Source organism: Muntiacus reevesi, chromosome 2 (assembly GCF_963930625.1).
Source record: "Muntiacus reevesi chromosome 2, mMunRee1.1, whole genome shotgun sequence".
NCBI classification, from domain to species: domain Eukaryota; kingdom Metazoa; phylum Chordata; class Mammalia; order Artiodactyla; family Cervidae; genus Muntiacus; species Muntiacus reevesi.
In genome coordinates, this window is record NC_089250.1 from 265,351,431 (window position 1) to 265,369,388 (window position 17,958).

Genomic DNA, 17,958 nt, shown 5'->3' on the forward strand with positions numbered 1-17,958 from the left:
AGCTGAATATCTTAAAACTTTTATTACAGGGATCTTTATGAGTTTCTGGTTGGGCATAATGCATCTGGCTAAGCGTCTGCATTTCCCAGTCTCCCCTGCAGTCCTTCCATGTGGCTAAAGTTCTGATAAATGAGCTGTGCGTAGAAGCATGGTATAGTATTTCTGAGAGGAAGGAGACTCCCTTCCCCACAAAATGGTAATGGCTGGAGTTGTAACAGCCATGTTGGACCATGAGGCTGAGGGCCAAAGGCAAAGAATAATGGAATAGTGGGCTAGGAGGAGTCTGGGCTGCCAATGACTTCAGGGCCACCATACCTGCCCAACACTGGGCTTCTAAAGAAATAAAAGCTACCCTGTTTGAGTTTCTATTAATACTATTTTGAGATTTTTGAATTCAAACGGACACAGATGAAGAGTCAAAAATCATCAGTCCAAGGGCATTGGCTAAGGATTCTTTCAGTTTTTTCCATCTCACCACGAACTGGCCCATGACTTCCTTCTCTTCCAAACGGCTTCCCTTAACAACACACAAACCAGTCTGGGCCCAGCCTTATAAATATTGATTTTATAGAAAGGACCAATTCAAAATTGGTCAGATGCCACACGTTAGAAGCTTTCCAGAACCACAAGGATGAAAAAACAAAACCAAATTAAAAAACAACAACAACAACAAAAACCCAAACAGAACAAAAAAAGTACTCCAGATCAAACTGCCTGAAAGTCAAGGTCTTGGTTCACTAAAGGATTCTTTAAAAAAATATGTGGCTGGGGGATGGAGAGACCTCTAACACCCGAACGAGTACCCAGAGTGGAAGGAAAAAAAACAGAAGTTGAAACCCTTAGTCCCTGCCCACCAGCCCCCACCCCCCACGCTGTCCAGAGTGAGGCAAAGGGTTTCACAGCTTTTTGTGTGGGGGTGGGGGTGGGATGGGGTCATGGCAATAGCTTAAATATTAGAAGAGAATTTTTATACTTCAACTTTTGTTTTCCTCTTGGGGGACCTAGAAAGACTGATAGCTTGAGGCTATGGAGAAAACTGATTTTTATTGTTTTAATGGGGAAAATGTCTAGAAATGGCAGGTGGCCATGAAAAGTGCCAAAATGTGATCTGATGGCCCCCAATTCCTAAAGAGGAGGTGAGCCCTGGTGTAGTAGGTTAGGAAGGGTACCAATGCTAGGTGCTGCAGCCTCTTGGGGGAAAAGAACAACTCCAGAAAGAAAGAACTGGGGGAGGGAATGCAAGGGGGCCAGAATGGGGGAACCCTTAAGTAGTACCAAAATTAGCTGCCGTCTGCTCCCTGCTAGTGGGTCCCTGGGGTATGGAGAGTGGCAGGGAGGGCATCGGGGCTGAATGGAGAGGAAATTGAGATGCTGATTAAAAAAAAAACACCCAACTTGAGGGTCTGAAGAGTAGAAAACCAGGTGGGGTCAATCAGAGAGCTTTCTTGGTCACCCCCATGAACCCCATCTTAGTTCTTGAGGGGGATCCATGCTGCCTGGGCTGGGGGTATGGGCTGGTGACCAGTCCTAACCCTCGGCTCCCAGGGGGAGGGGGTGGGGGTGGGCGTGGGGGGCTCTTCCCCACCCCCTCCCCCGGCTTCACCTCCCCTCCTCGCGGCCGGCCCGGCCCCCACCAGTGCCTGGCCCATTGCAGGGCAGCACCCAGTTGTTATCATGCAGACCCAGGCGGCAGCCGGGCGTCTCGCGATCGGCTCGGCGGCAGCACATCCAGTAGGAACGTCCGTAAGGCAGGTCGTGGTGGTAGGGCTTGGGGTGCCAGCGACAGAGCGACACATCGCCCTTCTCGTATCTCTTGCGGCACTGCTTACAAGGGTCATCGCGGTAGAGTGGGTCGCGGCTCCAGCGTGAGTCTGTGGCCCGCACGCCGAATGCCTCAATGATGCCCTTAAAGTGGTGGCAGGTGCACTTGAGAGCCGCCAGGGCCCGCGTGGGCAGGAAGCTGAAGATCTTGACCAGCACGTGCTCTGGGAGCACCAGCATGTACTGCCGCGGCTCCAACAACCGCTGGATCTTGAAACGGATCTCCAGGAAGTCGTGGGACACGTGCCGGTACAGGCGGCACAGGGAGGTGTCGGGCGTCCCCTCGGCATCGTCGGGGCCTGGCGCCGTGGCCGGTGAGTCGGCTGGCGGAGGCTCTGGGGGCCCATCCGGCCCCCGGGACTGGAGGAAAAAGAGCTGGCCGGGCGGGGGTGGTTCCTCAGGGCTGACAGTCAGGCACACTGTCTCCTCTTTCACGTTTTTGGTGCTGTCCTTGCCAAAGAAGATGCACTCGTCCACCACCCCAGTAACCACCACATCCACGTGGAAGCCTGACGCTCCGCAGTCCCGGGCAGGGGGCGGCGGGGGCGCCGGGGGAGTGTCCTCGGGCCTGGTGGGGGCAGGGGTCTCACCTTCACTGGCTTCGTCTGCCCTAGCCAGCAGGAACTCCACGTTGCTGGGGAGGGCATCCCGAGACGGGCTGATAAGCTGGTACAGGTCGCAGGTGATCTTGTCCTTGGCCCGGGCTCCAGGACCCGGGCTGCCAGGGTAGGCGCAACCCGGCCGGCCCCCGCTCCCGTTGGGTAAGCTGCCATCCGGTGCTCGGGACTCTCGGCCGTTGGAGATCCGGAAGGCGATGCGCACCTCCCCGGGACCTGGTCCAGGTCGCTCCTCCTTCCGGAGGCCTTTGGCCGGAGGGTTGTCCCGCTGGGCCTCAAAGTGGGCCACCGCCTCGGCTACACGGCTGCAGTCCCCGCCGCCAGACCTTCGTTCGGATCCCAGCCCCTTGCCAGGCCCACCCTGCTCAGCCGACACGAAGACCACAGGCGCTGGGGTGCTGGGGCGCGGGTAGCTCTGCAGGGCCAGGGCGGCCCGCTGTTCCACCAGGGCCACCATCTCAGCCACTGAGAGCAGGTCCACATCCTCGCCGGCAGAGGTTGGGGCCCCCTCCGCGGCAGGGGGCCCGTCCTGTCCCCCTGGGTCGGGCGGAGCCTTCGTAGACTCAAGACAGCGCCTCCTCCTCTTGGCTTTGGAGCTGTCACTGCCCCAGTGCCCCTTGACCTTCATGGAGCTGGCCCGACTGCCCCCACCACACTGGTGGGCCACAAAGAAGGCCACCTTCTCCTTTGTATTCCCCGGCTTGATCACATACCACGTGTCCAGCAAGACTCGACCCTCGTCGCCAGCAGCGGCTGCGGAAAGGAGTGGGGCAGGCTGGGAGGCAGGAGCCTCGGAGGCCAAGACCGGGGGCGTGTTCTCAGAGTGGGCAGGGCCATGTTCTGGCTCCGCCCCAGCGCCGGGCTCGGAGCAGGCTGAGGGCTTGAGGGCTGCAGAAGGTGGGCGTGGCTGGTTCTGGGAGTAGGTGCCAAAGGGACGGGGGCACCAGAGCTGGAAGGGCAGGAGGCCACCTCGGTCCATTCTGGGAATGGTGGCAGACAGGCGGGGGTTCACCACATCGCAGGGCCTGGATGGCGGTGGGGGGCTCCACAGGTCACCTGGAGACACGGAAGAGAGGGTGGGGGAGCTGGGGCACAGCTCGCCCCGTCAGTTCCTCTCTGACCTCAACCTCTCCGGACCTGAGGAGACAGACCAGGCTAGACCACTTAGATCCTGGTCTCTTTGGGGATCTATTACAGCTGCGGATCCTCACCCAGAAAAATGCATACACTTGCACCAAGCCTGTGCAGGTAATTCCTTTAAGCAGAAACATAGACCCCTGGCATGAGGTCTTTCTAGTCTAGTTTCTTCAAGTTGCTCCCAACTTGCTGAGTTTGAGGCTCAGAGTGGGGAAGGTTTATATATTGCAAAACCAGGCCCTCAAACTTGGTTTCCCGATTTCTCAATTTAGAGCTTGTAATAGTGACCATTTTATTTTGCAATGACTTTGTGTGCATGACCTAAACTGGAGGCAGTCTTGCTAATGAGCCTGACCCAACTATGTTCTACTGCAGAACTAACAGTCTCAAATCCTCAGTCTTTCCCTGGGCCATCTCCCTCCAGATATCTTGAAATCAAGACACCCTTCAAATGTCGAAACTTCCACATGCTTACAGACCAGTGAAAGTAGTTTGCTGACTCCTGGTTGTACTCTTTTGAGCCATGGGCCAAATCCAGTCCATTGCCTGTCTCTGCAAATAAAATTTTACTGAAACATGTTCCTTTGTTCACGAATACTTTTATGCTACCACGGCAGTTGAGTAGAGGTGACAGAGAACATATGGCTTGCAAAGCCTAAAATACTCATTATCTGGCCCTTTATGGAAAAAGTTTGCTGATCTCTGCAGTATATATGGTTCCTCTGAATTCAGGCAATACCACAGACACCACTAAATCACCATTTATTTCATGGCCCTATAGCTTTAAGATCTAGACAGCCTCCAAGCACTTACAGACACCAGTCTTAATCCTAAGAATCCTTGCCCCCCATAATTCCTGATCCCACCTACTACTCCTAACACAGCCCTGGCTGAAATCTGTTTCTTGCTTTAAAAAAAAAAAACAACCACACAGCCCCTAAAACCTATAGATGGCTAAGTTTACCAACAACCAACACATCTAAAATATCCAGGAACAGGGTTTCCTTGGTGCTCGATGGCAAAGAATCTAGAATCTACTTGTGCTGTGCAACAAGAGAGGCCACCACAATGAGAAGCCTGCGCACTGCAGCAAGAGTAGCCCCTGCTTGCTGCAACTGGAGAAGGGCCTGCGCAGTGACGATGACCCAGCACAGCCAAAAGTAAATAAACAAAAGTATAAATAAATAAAATGTCCAGGAATAGAAACTACCACAGCAAAAGCCACTCATTCTCTATAGATGCAAATATATCCTGACCCAAAATATCCAGACCCTCTCAAAATCTTACTTTAAACTTCCAAAACTAAAAATATCTGCTCCAGCTCAGAAAGCCTCAATCTCAATGTAGACCCACACATATCCTATGCCTACCAAGAACTCCACACACAGCAATTTCCCGACCTCACAGATGACCCAAAAGACCAGTTTCCTGAAATTCTATACTTCAAACTCTCTCTAAACCTCCACATGTATTACCTAATCCCACAGAAGGTCCACCGACCGCAAAACAACTAAAACACACATAAAACTAATACCAAACCATTTATTTCTCAAAGTCAAAAGAACCTCCAAAATACTCCCAAAGAAACCTCACAAAATGTTAATACGCAGACATGGGCTTATGGCACGCTCGCTGGCAGCTTACTGGGTACTGTTCTAACAATTCCTGCTAATCCTCCCTCCTCCCTAGGAAGCAGGGAGTGTTATTCGTCCCTGAGTCCAGATGAAGGGCAGAAAGGTTAAATCCCTGTCCGGAGCCAGACAGGGAGCAAGTCGGGAGAGCCGAAAGCGCATGCATTCTGGGTCCAGACATGGGACTCTCTGCTTCTAAGTCTCTCCGTGGTTCCCCAAATCCTATACCCACCAAACACCCCAAACCACATGGGCGATTCCCTACAATACATTCGAACCTTCCACACTACATCAGAATCCAAACTCAAACCCCAAGGCGCCACCTAAACTCAAGGGAACCCCAAAGTATCCCCATATTCACGAAAAATGCCCCCACTCCCTCCCATTATAGCTTCCCTGGAATTCGCCAACCACTAAGGCTACTCTCGCAACCTAGACACGCCCCCCCTAGCGCCCCGCCCCCTGCGGGGAGGAGGAGGCACCCACGCGTGCGCAAGAGAAGAGCGCCCGCCCCCTCGCTCCTTCCCTCCAGCTGTCGCGCCAGCCCGGTACCAACCTGGTTTCCCTCCGCCCCTTTGTTGACAGACTTGCGCGTGATGCCCACAGCCAATGAGCGGCGGCCATTCGGAGCCATGCCCATATAAGGCAGGCCTTGGCGAAGGGGCCCAACTTCGAAAGAGGGTGGAGTAGGCGAGAGGTGACGAACGGGGTGTGGAAACAGTCAAGTGCAAGAGAGTGTAGAACAATTCCTAACTTCCTGCTAAACGGAAGACCAAGGCCAGGACCCAGGCCATGACAATCAAGGAAAGGTTTATTACGACGTTTCCTCTAAACAGGAGCCCTGATTGACAGCTGAGATTTAAAGGGCCATGCAGTTCAGGGATTGAGACTCCAGGTCCGGAGGAAAGGAAGGGGGCAGAAAGATCTGAAAGTGCCTAGCTCTGGTAGGGAAACCTGGAGGGAGAGATTTCCCGCGGGGGAAGCGGAGCAGCAGCAGGATCACCTCACCCTGAAAAGCAAATGGGCAGAACCCTGCGATGGTGGCTCCGTCGGCACTAAGTCTAAGCCTCTGAGCCTGGCATTCAAGGCTCAGGCCATGTGGCCAAAAGGACCTCTCAGGCCAGCCCTTCCAACCAGGCGCCGCAAATAGTACAAGAAAATAATATGAAATACCTTAATAATTTTTTTTAATATTGACTACCTGTTAAAATGAGACTATTTAGGATATAAATGAGTTAAGATGTTTAAAATTGACTTCATCTCTTTCTTTTGACTTTTTAAATGTGGCTACTAGAAGATTTTAAATTACATGTAAGGTTCACTTTGTTTCTATTGAACAGCACTGGCCTAGATCCTTTCAGTGCCAGGCCGGCTCAAGAGACACTCCACTGCAGGCATCTGTCCATTCCCACCACCCTGTCTGCTACCAGCCATCCTGCACATCAGAGCCAGAAGGGTATTCTCAAAATATAAACCTGACCTTGTCCCTACCCTGCTCAGAACCTACCAGGACTCCCCAGTGCCCTTGGGGAAAAGCCCAGATACTCTACAACTCCAGCCTCATCCTTCCCCACTTTCCCACACCCCCAGTGGACCCAGGTAAGCACCTACTCTGGCCTACAGAATAGTTAGAATTCTGAGGCCTTCTCTGATCCTCAGGAGGAGTGGTTATCTCCACTGTATAGATGAAGAAACTGAGACAGGTCAGGCTGCCTAACTAGTTAAAGGTCACACATAACTGGTGGGACTTAGAGCAGGGATGGGAACCCAGGGAATTTGATTTTAGATTGCTGTGCTCTATTGTTTAATTATATATTCTCTGGGGTTTCAGCTCAGCCATTCTCTCCTCCAGGAAGCTAACCCCGTAAGGCTGGGTCAGGCTCCACCTCTGGGGTCCCACACTGGGCTCCTTGCTGGATATTCCTCAGTCACCAAGCCTTTTCCTTCTATGTTCCCTCTGATTGGCATGCTTTCCCCCCAGGTCTCCACATGGCTCTATCCCTTCTATCATTTGTGTCTTAGCTCAAATGTAACTTTCATGGGCCTGTATCTTTAACTGGGAGGCCTTCCCTGAGCTCCCTTCCTGGAAACCTTCCACCTACCCAGAATGGTCCTCTGGGTTCCCCAAACATAGCCCTGTCCACTGTCACTATCGAGGGATGGATCTGTCTGCTCCACTGAATAGTGAACCCGTGGGAGGAAAGGTCAGAGTTATCATGGTCATCATGGTGACCCCAGCAACATGCCCGGCACGGGACAGAATGGATCAAAGTTTCCTGCCCTAAGGCTCCATGTCTCAAACTCCTGGAGGCCTGGCAGTGTAAACTCTGTTTCACACCCAAATATTCTATCTGTGTCAGAGGTTACTAGGGCAGAATTCTCTAACTTCTCAAACACCGAGCTCCATACAAGGCTATACCCTAAGGCAATGCTCCGTGAAGATCCACTTATTGAAAAACATCTGGAGCCAGAAAGACTGAAAATCAAAAGATGGAAAAAGACTGACCAGGCAAATAAGAACCAAGAATCAAATAGAGAGGCTTCCCCGATGGCTCAGTGGTAAAAAATCTGCATGCCAATTCAGGAGACACGGGTTCGATCCCTGATCTGGGAAGACCCCACATGCTGTGGAACAACTAAGCCCACGTGTGCCACAACTATAGAGCCTGTGCTCTAGAGCCCGGAAGCCATCACTACTGAGCCCATGTGCTGCAACTACTGAAGCCCATGTGCCTTACAGGGCTGCGCTCTGCAACAAGAGAAGCCACTGCAGTGAGAAGTGGGTGCACCACAACTAGAGAGTAGCTCCCGCATGCTGAAATTAGAGAAAAGCCCATGCAGCAACAAAGACCCAGCACAGCCAAAAATAAATAAATAAAATTTTTTTTAAAAAGTCAAGTAGAGAAGTGACAGTGCTGATTAAGAAAAACAGTTAACAACTGACAAAAGCAAAAAGGGATGATTAGGGACAAAGAATGTGACAAAACAAACTGACCCATTATATACAAAAGTTCTCAACATACATGCTCCTAATACTATGGCCTCAAAACAGACAAGGCAAAAAGCAACAGAATGACCGCTTGGCAAGTCCACCACTGTAGTGGGAAAATGTATCTCTCTATAAGAGAGTAGTTGAAAAGAAAAAAATCAGTAAGGACCTGAACCACACAATCACCACTCTTGCTGGAATGCCCCCAATGAGAGAATCTAGCTTTATGTCCCTCATCTGACATTCTGAGGTCCTCCTGTGTGCTGGCCCTGGGTTGGGTGCTGGAGATACAGAGATGACACTGACATCACCAGAAAGAGCTCATGGGAAAGGGGGCAGGCATCCAAAGAAACAGTCATGGCCAAGTGAATATATTACAGAGGAAATGATGATCACAACAGCAGTTAACACTGGAGCTCTCACCGTGAGCCAGGCTTTGTTCTGAGTGCTTTATAAATATTAACTCACTTAATTCTCACATCGTTTTACTTTTTAATCTCATTTCAGATGCTAGAAATGAGATATGGGGCATAGAATGGCTAAGTAATTGCTGTTGGACACAGCTTTGTGGCCAAGCTTTGAATCAGAGTCTGGCTGACTCCAGAGCGCAAGCAGCTCCTTCATGGAGTATACGGAGCAATTTTCCTGGATCATCTTGTTCTGTCTGCAAAGCCTTTGCACTCTCTGTTCCCTCTGCCTGGAATATTCTTCCCCAGGTATCCAGAGGGCTCACCCCACTCCTCAGATCACCTTCATGAGACCTTTCTTTTTAAATTTATTTTATTGAAGTAGTGTCGATTGGGGCTTCCCAGGTGGTGCTAGTAGTAAAGGACCCGCCTGCCAATGCAGGAGACGCAGAAGATTCAGGAGACTCCAGTTCAATCCCTGGGTCGGGAAGATCCCCTGGAGGAGGGCATAGCATCCCACTCCAGTATTCTTGCCTGGAGAATCTCATGGACAGAGGAGCCTGGCAGGGTACAGTCCATAGGGTCACCAAGAGTACGACACAACTGAAGTGACTTAGCACGTATAGTTGATTTACAATGTCATGTTAGTTTCTACTATACAGCAAGGTGCTCCAGTTATACATAGATATACATTCTTTTCCATAATGGTTTATGGTAGGACATTGAATACAGTTCCCTGTGCTATACAGTAGGATCTTGTTGTTCCTGAGAACATCTTGATTGAAAACTGCAGTCCCCGCCACAGACTCTCCCTGATTTATACACACTCTCCCTGATTTATTTTTCTCCTTAGCACACATTACTATCTACTATACTATAAACTTTATATAAATTTTATTGTCAGCTCCCCTCACTAAAATGAAAACTCCCCCAGACTGGTATTTTTTGTCTAGTTTTTTCTTCCCCACCTCTGCATCCCCAGCTTTCAGAATAGAACCGAGTGGTTGGCTATTAGGAGGGTGGTCCTCAGAGCAGCAGCTGCAGCTGGAAGTGTATTAGAAATGGAATCTTGGGCTCTCCCCTACACCTGCTAAATCAGAAAGTGCACATCAACAAGATTTCTGGGGGATCGTACAGAGAATCTACACTCAGGCACATCGCAGGTGAGCAGCACTTATTGGTTGGAACAAACCCCTAACACTGCTTTACTGTCCGCCTTCTGCACAGATGCTACCGGGGACCTCTTGTGAAAAATGAGCTGGTCCAGCCAAGTCCAGCAGTGGAAATCCTGCTCCCAGGACCAAGGCAGGAGGCCACCTCCTCCAAGAGCCCACACAGTCTCTTCCTCCTGAGGCCTCCTCTGGCCGCACCTGTCATCTGTCCCGGCTGAGTGACAATGACCTGGGTCAGGGCGTCTCTCCCTCCCCTCCATCCTCTGGGTTTCTGGAAGGCTGGAATCTCTCCCCAAAGGCACAGCTGCTCCAGTCTCCGCACTTGGCTCCCTGGCCTGGTTTAGTTATTCTGGCTCCATCCTTTTCATGGTAGCTAGACAGATCTTCCTAAACACCAATCAGACACAGAAGTCCCCTATTTAAAATCCTTCCATGAGAGGTGCAAGTTGGCAAACAAAACCAACGAACAAACACAATAGGCACAGGAACCCTTTCTCGGGAAGCTGCTAAAGGATTTGCTTCACAGAAGTAAAGGAGTAAACCAAGAAAAATGAAGCTATCAGATCAAGGAGATAAGATCTAGTTCAGAAGAACGACAAAAGGAAGAACTTCCCAGATGAAGATAAACGGGGCTCCGAGGACAGCTGTGTAGCAGGTTAAGGGAGAATCGGCTTCCATAAATGCACAGAGAAAGGAAAAAGGCTGCTAATTAATAAGCTAAGCCTTGGACTTAAGAAGCTGGAAACAGGAATTCCCTGGGAGTCCAGTGGTTACAACTCTGTGCTTTCACTGCCAAGGACTTGGGTTCAATCTCTGGTCAGGGAACTACAATCTTGCAAGCTGGAGAGGTCAGGGTCATGCCAGGACAGGGCTGGGCACACAGCGGTGCCCAGGGAGTGCACTTGCCCATTACTACAAGAGGCATCAGTGGCAGGACCCTCACGGCACTGCTCCTGGTCTTATTCCTGTAATCCTCCTCTCTCTTCACCCTGTCACCCCCTACAACTGTGTCCACAATCCTGATCCATCCATGCCCTTTTATTGGTTTTTTTGGACTCAGGGTCTGCTGGTCTCTCTCCTCCTCAAGTTTTCCTTTCTAATAGCTGGTCAGAATCATACAAATCCTCAACATCTTGAGATCCAGGCTGCCGACAGAATCCAGGCAGGGCCTCGGAGTACCCCAGTTTTCTCACTTTTAGGCTGTGACTACAGGCAGGGTCCTTATCCCTCTGTGCCTCAGTTTCCCCCACCATAAAATACAGACAGTAACAGTACCCACCCATGGGTTGGCTGCTGATTCATTGAGATCAACTCAGTAGAGTGCTCAGTGCCAGCGAGGCACCAAGAAGAGGTTCAATATGAAGGGACCAGGATTATTAAGAAAAGGTGAGACATGGACTTCCCCGGCAGCCAGTAGTTAAAGACTTCTCCTTACAATGCAGGGGGTGAGGATTATATCCCTGATTGAGAAGCTAAGATTCCATATGCCTAGGGGCCAAAAAATCAAAATGTAAAGCAGAAACAATATTGTAATAAAATCAATAAAGTCTTTAAAAACAGTTCACATAAAAACAAGGTTTTAAAAAAATAAAAGGAAAGCAAGAAAAGGTAAGACAGGGAATTCCCTGGCGGTTCAGTGGTTAAGACTCTGAGCTTCCACTGCAGAAGGCAGGGGTTTGATCCCTGTTTGGGGAACTAAGATCTCATCAACATGGCAAAAAAAAAAGGGGGGGGGACCACTCAAGAGTTTGACAACCATTTGATGGAGTCAAAGACTTCTTCCCTGTTTATTTTACATTCTGAAATTAAACCGGTCTTATCCCCCCACAATAACCAAAACATGGCCATTACTTTGTTACTGTCTGGTACTGGGTTTCCCCTAGTAATTAAACAGCATTTACAGAGCAGTTACTATGTGTCAGACACTGTTCTGGGGATCGGGGACATGCAAGACACAGGAGACAGAAATCCTTGTCCTCATGGATTGGAGACAGGGTAAATTTCACAGTGCTACAGGAAAACAAATACAGTAAGTGAAAGGGCTCAAGAGTGTAAGGTGGGGTTATAATCTTAACTGAGGGGTCAGGAGCAGGTGACAAGCCAAATCTTTTAGAAAACCCGGGGACTTCCCTGGTAGTCCCATGGTTAAAAATCCCCCTTCTTATGCAGGGGGACTCAGGTTCGATCTTTGGTCGGGGAACTAAGACCCTACAAGTCACAGGGCAACTAAGCCCGAGTGCCTCAAATACTGAGCCCGTGTGCTCTGGAGCCCATGTGCCACCACTGAGGCCTGACACCACCAAATAAATAAATAAATATTTTAAAAAAAGAAAAGAAAACTTGTGCTTTTAGGAATAATGCAGCTTTACCAGAGTTGCTACCAATATACCACTATCAATAGTAAAGAAAAAAAAAAAAAAAAAAATATATATATATATATCATTCTGCATGAGTAAGCAGTTCATGCAGTCACAAAGAGTCAAACACGACTAAGCGACTGAACAACAAAGCTTCAGATAAACCCAGGTTGGAAACACATTTAAGATTTGAGGAAAAGGCAAAGGAACTCGGAAAGCAGACACATTTTTGAAGGCAAACAAATAAAGGAAGGAGGCAGGGGGAAGCACTGCATCACCAGGGGGCGCCCAGATGTGACAAATGGGTACAAGGAGGAGAGGCTGGCAACTTTTCCCTAAATCAATGGGGTTCCAGATCATTCACTGCGACCTGGAAACAAAATGTTAAAAATCCAAGAAAGCTGGGAAAGATTGAAGGCAGGAGGAGAAGGGGACGACAGAGGATGAGATGGTTGGACGGCATCACCGACCTGATGCACATGCGTTTGAGCAAGCTCCGGGAGTTGGTGATGGACAGGGAAGCCTGGTGTGCTGCAGTCCATGGGGTCGCAAAGAGTCGGACACCAATGAGCAGTGACTGAACTAAACTGAACTGAATGACAGACAGGCAAAACTGGCATGAGGGGCTGAAAATGAATCAGGAGTAGAGTAACCCACACCAGAAAAAGGAGCACAGATGCCACCAGAGATGCAAAACTGCCCCAGTGTTGTGACAGCCGCAAGCGCCCCAAGGGGAGGGTGGCAGCCTGTACTGGGACAGGTGCCGCCAAATAGTAGGTGCTCTATCAACATGGTGGATGATTCAAGGGATGAACCTCCATTTTCCAGAACAGGAAACTGAGGTCCTGGGGGGTTAAGTGCCTTGCCCAAAGTCACAGAGCTGGTGGGTAATGGAGCCAGGAGTCAAATCTTGGTGTTATGGTTCTGGAGCACAAGCTCAATAAATTGTTCTGGAAAGAATAAAATTAATCAAAATATGTCACACTTATGAAGAACTTAATATGCACTAGGCATATTATACACAAGATCTCATAAACTGCTGACAAGAGTGTCATGGTTGGAATGCGGCCCATTTTACATATGAGAAAACAGAGGCCCAGAGTAGGCAAGCAACTTGGCCAAGGACACACAGCAGCAGAGGTGGGGATGGGAATGTGGTGCTGATGCTTTAACCAGATGCTGATGCTTTTAACCATAAGTTTTCCTATTAAAGCCTGACAATTTAGGGGATAAACTCCGGAAGCCAACAACAAATGAATCAAACTGTTTTAAAATGACTTACATACAAAGTTGCACGGTCCCAGTGACCAAAAAGTTGGGAGGAAAAACAAACAGATGTTAGAAATATCTCCTATTCACTGAAATACCTGGAATTGGGCCAGGCTGGGCACTGGTGAGTGAATTATTTATATTTGGCTGGGGCTAGGAATGGGAATGGGGACAGATTGAGTTTCTGAGCACCCCCTCAGGGAGTCAGGCCTGGGCTTAGGCGCCTAGGGACAGAGGGTGGGGAACTAGAAGAGTCAGGACACAGGAGCAACCTAGGAGAGAAAGGAAAGGCAGGGTGGCTGGCATCTCCCTCACGGGTCTTTCTCTACTGCCCTCTCTCAGGTCTGCGTTTCCCATTCAAAAAAATGACAACGCACATGCATCAATCACTGATCCAAGTACTTTATATGCTGACCTCCCTGAACTCTCTAACCTTCCTAGGGTTACTGACCCCATTTTATAATTGAGGAGAGGCCAAAAGACTTGCCCAAGGTCACAGAGAAGGTAAGTGGCAGAATTAAAATCTGAACTGAAGACTGCTTTGGACTTCCCTTGTGGTTCAGTTGTTAAGACTCCGGTCTTCTGATGCAAGGGCACGGGTTCGATCCCTGCTCCAGGAAAATCCCACATGTGGTGGAGCAACTAAGCCTGTGCGCCACAACTATTGAAGGTGGTGCACCTTATAGCCCATGCTCTGTAACAAGAGAAGCCACTGTGATGAGAAGCCCAGGCACCATAACTAGAAAGTAGCCTCTGCTCACCGAAACTAGAGAAAGCCCGTGGGCAGCAATGAAGACCCAGCATAGTCAGAAGTAAATAAATAAACAAATCTTAAAAAAAAAAAAAAAAAAACCTGAAGATGGCTTCAGTTCTCACTCTGCCCTGCTCATGACATTGTACCTCAGTACAGGAGCACAGATTCTAAGTCAGGAGGCCTAGGTTGGAATCCTGAGTCTACCATTTAATGCTGGATGACCTTGGGAAAGTTGCTGAACCTCTCTGTGCCTCTGGTTTCTTTCTGTAGAACAGAGCTAATACAACAGCACCTACAACTTAGGGGTGTTGTCAGAATTAAAGGAGTTAGCACATACAAATAGCTAAGTACAAGGCCAGGCACTTTCTAAACAATAAGTGTTAGCTAGAATTGGAATGGCTGTGGGGAAACCCTCTCCCTGCCCCCGCATGTTTCTGACCTGGGGTGTGCCCAGATCAGTGCCAGGTTTTGAGAAAACGCCCCTGGGGCTGCACTGAAAAGGAGGGAATCCATTAGCACCTGTGACCAAGTCACATTCCTGGGGTGGGGAACTTCCCACCAACTGCTCTGAGACTAAGGACTTACTCTGAGCCAGAAGGACGATCTTATGAAGACTCCTCTCTTAGTGGCATGTTGTTCCCACAATAGATAAGGGCACTGAGTTTCAGAGAGAGGACACTTGCCCAGATCATAAAGGAGTGAAGAAAAGATCTGAATGCTGCCCATACACATAAATCACCAACTTTTCCAAATCCTACTGGAGAAATAAGAGTGCAGAAGTCGTCTCTATGGCCTTTTCTGGCCATATAACCCTACAGTTGTGTGGCTGTCCAGTTTATCGGGAGTTTCTGGCTGGACTAAGCAAACTACCGCTACAGGCAGGTCCCTAATCTCTTGCTCCCAGTCCTGGATCCTAACCTACACACCACTCTAACATTGATTTCTCTCTTCCACCATCTCAGCTTGCCCTCCTGCCCCCAATCCGATCCAGAGGCTCCAACCCACCGCTTTCAGAACTGGCCTCTCCCTCGGAGCCTCCAGACCCTCTCATTCATCTAGCACTGACTCCCATGCCTTTCCACATCCTCCCGGCTAAACCGCTCGAAATTGCCCCCTTCTGGGCCTCTGCCTGGACGCCAACTCCCTTCTCCAACTCGGGACTCCTTTCCCCAACTCTGAGCTTCCTTACAATCAATCCCAAAGCTCAAGTCTCTCCCCACCTTCAAGACCCATCCCCAGCCCCCATTCTACAATTCCCTCCGGCTCCCGTTTCCCAATCCCCTCCCCCAAGCGATCTCCCCTCTTCCAGCCCCTTCTTCAGCCCCTGCCTCTTCCCTCTCGCTATCGGGTCCCGAATTCCCGCACGGGTTCTCAAGCGCCCCCGGCCCCGGCTCGAGGTTCTCACCATCACCCCGCGCTGCAGCTCCCTCGGCTACGCGGGTTTCCCCCACTCGCTCCTCTCCAGCCTCCCCTTCCGGGTTCCCGCCCCGAAGCCCGCTGGGAATTGGAGTCCGGGCAATCCCGGACTACATCTCCCAGAAGGCAGCACGGTTAGGCGCGGAGGTGGGGAAGGTAGCAAACTGGGCGGGCTAAGGAAAAGAATGACTCCAACTCCCAGGAGGCAGAGAGGGAGCCTGACAGCGCAGGCGCATAGAGCGCCCCCGCCAGGCGCGCTGGGAGATGCAGTCCAGCCTCCTCCATTTTGCCCGGGGGCCCTTAGAAAAGAAACAGAAAATTGTAAAGGGGCGTTTGTGAGGTGTGGAAAGAGCAAGTTTACCGATTTCCTTAAACTGATTAACATGATAATTAACAGTGCCTTGTATTTTTTAAAACATTTTCCCATCTATTTTTACCCCTCGTTTTCTTACCACTAGTTTACAAATAAGGGAGTTAGCCTTAAACCTTAGGAGGGAGGAAAGATCCATATACTAGAAATTTGTACAAATTATAGTTATAATAGAGGATTCACGAAGACAGGCACCTTTGTGTATCTTGTTCAAGCACCCAGAACAATGTAAATAAGTGTTGAGTAGATATTTATTGCATGCTAATTATATGCCTATTGAATTTGCCTGCAGTGCAGGAGATCCCGATTCGATTCCTGGGTCAGGAAGATCCCCTGGAGAAGGGATAGTCTACCCACTCCAGTATTCTTGGGCTTCCCTGGCGGTTCAGACAGTAAGGAATCTGCCTGCAATGCAGGAGACCTGGGTCATCCCTGGGTTGGGAAGATCCCCTGGAGAAGGGCATGGCAACCCATTCCAGTATTCTTGCCTGGAGAATCCCCATGGACCGAGGAGCCTGGCAGGCTACAGTCCTTGGGATTGCAAAGAGTCGGAGACAACTGAGCAACTAAGCGCAAATATGTGCCAGACACTCTGCAAAGAACCCAAGCATTATCCCAAATTTATAAAAGCTAAGGCAGAAATAGATTGAGAATTTTCTCCATGGCAACACAGTCATGAAGTGATTTAAACTGAAATGTGCTGGACACCAGGGCCTCTACGCTCCTTTAGGTTGCTAGATGGCCTCCCCTTAAGCAGTATTTTCCTGTCCATCCTTCTCATAGGTTGTGAGACTGAACTTTCTAAAATGCAGAGTTTGCTATATTAAGAAACATAACTCCATGAGAGGAACTGCTATTAAGGCCTGATTCCAGTGGCCCTCTTCTTTGAATCTTTTCTCAATTTATCATCCTTTAACGCAGCCTCTACCTCACTAGATTCTCACAGTTTGTGAGCCTTCCCGACTGCACTAGGAAGACTGTGGCTAAATCCTCAACTTCTAGCATGGGGCTTGGCACACAGTAGGTCCACATTAACCCTGTGCTAAAGGGAAAAGTTGGAAACCGGACACCAGAGGGCGGGAAGGAAGATTAGTCAGATCTCTCTTGCTTCCTGATAGTTGGCAGTTGGGGAGACCCCGCCTCCTCGCTCGGCTCCTTCGGCTTCGGACCTCTGAGGTGGACGAGAGGCGTGGCCGTGAGGGGCGTGGCCTGCCGAAAAGGCGGGGACTGGGCGAGCCTTGATTGGTCGGCGTTTTGGCGCGCACTGGCAAAGACTGACAGGAGGCGCGAAGCCAGGCTCGCGCTGTGCTGGAAGACTGGGACCTTCCCCAGGCGCGCGTGCGCACGGCCACTTGTACCCTGCCGTTTCCTCTTCACTCTCGCGCCCAGCACACCTTGGCAGGAACTGGTGGGGGCGCAGCCTGGCCTCAAGCGCTCACTTTTGCTTTTCTCCTCAGGCCTCAAGCAGGAACCTCACGCCAAAGGGGATTCCGCCCACCTCACGCCTGGGCTCGGAACGTGGCAGGCGAGGCCTGCGTGAGGCTCCAGCACGCGACCAGCCTCAGGGGACCAGCACGAGACACTGTCCGATCGAGGTTACAAGTTTGGGGCTGGCGCAAAACCAGAAGGGGGGTCTCTCGAGGCGGATCCCGGAGGCCATGGGGAATAGTTCGGGGGCTTGCCGGTCAGACTGGAGCCTGGGCTTCACTCAGGAACGGCACTTCCTGGCCGTGGCAACCCTCTGGGAGTTTCGGGGGGCGGGGGAGCGGGTGTGCCTTGGGTGCCCAGGCTGTATTCGAGGCGGGACCTGGGCAGCAGAGCCAGAGTTTGGATTTGAGGCAGGGCCTAGGTTTGGGGATCCAGGCTCAAGTTTGACATATGAAGTCTCTGAATAGTATTGGGGACTTGGGGGTCACCGATTAGGACCTGTAGTCTTGGGATTTGTGTCTGGATAGAACAATTTTTGGGAAAAATGAAAATCTTGGGTTTTGTGACTGGAAACTTTCCTATTGGAATCA

General features: G+C 50.2%; 1 protein-coding gene across 4 annotated transcripts; it reads right to left on the reverse strand.

The window, feature by feature from the left end:
- Positions 1 to 546: 546 nt before the first annotated feature.
- FBXO46 (F-box protein 46) lies at positions 547 to 15,625 on the reverse strand. Of its 4 annotated transcripts, XM_065926328.1 has the most exons (3): positions 15,560 to 15,622; positions 14,740 to 14,911; positions 547 to 3,494 (listed from the first exon to the last, which is right to left on the reverse strand). In XM_065926328.1, the coding sequence occupies exon 3, from the start codon at positions 3,415 to 3,417 to the stop codon at positions 1,600 to 1,602; it is 1,818 nt and encodes a 605-aa protein (XP_065782400.1). In that variant the 5' UTR covers positions 3,418 to 3,494; positions 14,740 to 14,911; positions 15,560 to 15,622; the 3' UTR covers positions 547 to 1,599. The 4 variants fall into 4 exon arrangements, with proteins under 4 accessions (XP_065782400.1, XP_065782399.1, XP_065782401.1 ...); XM_065926327.1 differs by lacking the exon at positions 14,740 to 14,911 and having other exon boundaries at positions 15,560 to 15,625; XM_065926329.1 differs by lacking the exon at positions 14,740 to 14,911 and having other exon boundaries at positions 547 to 3,575; positions 15,560 to 15,600.
- Between the last annotated feature and the right edge of the window lie 2,333 nt (positions 15,626 to 17,958).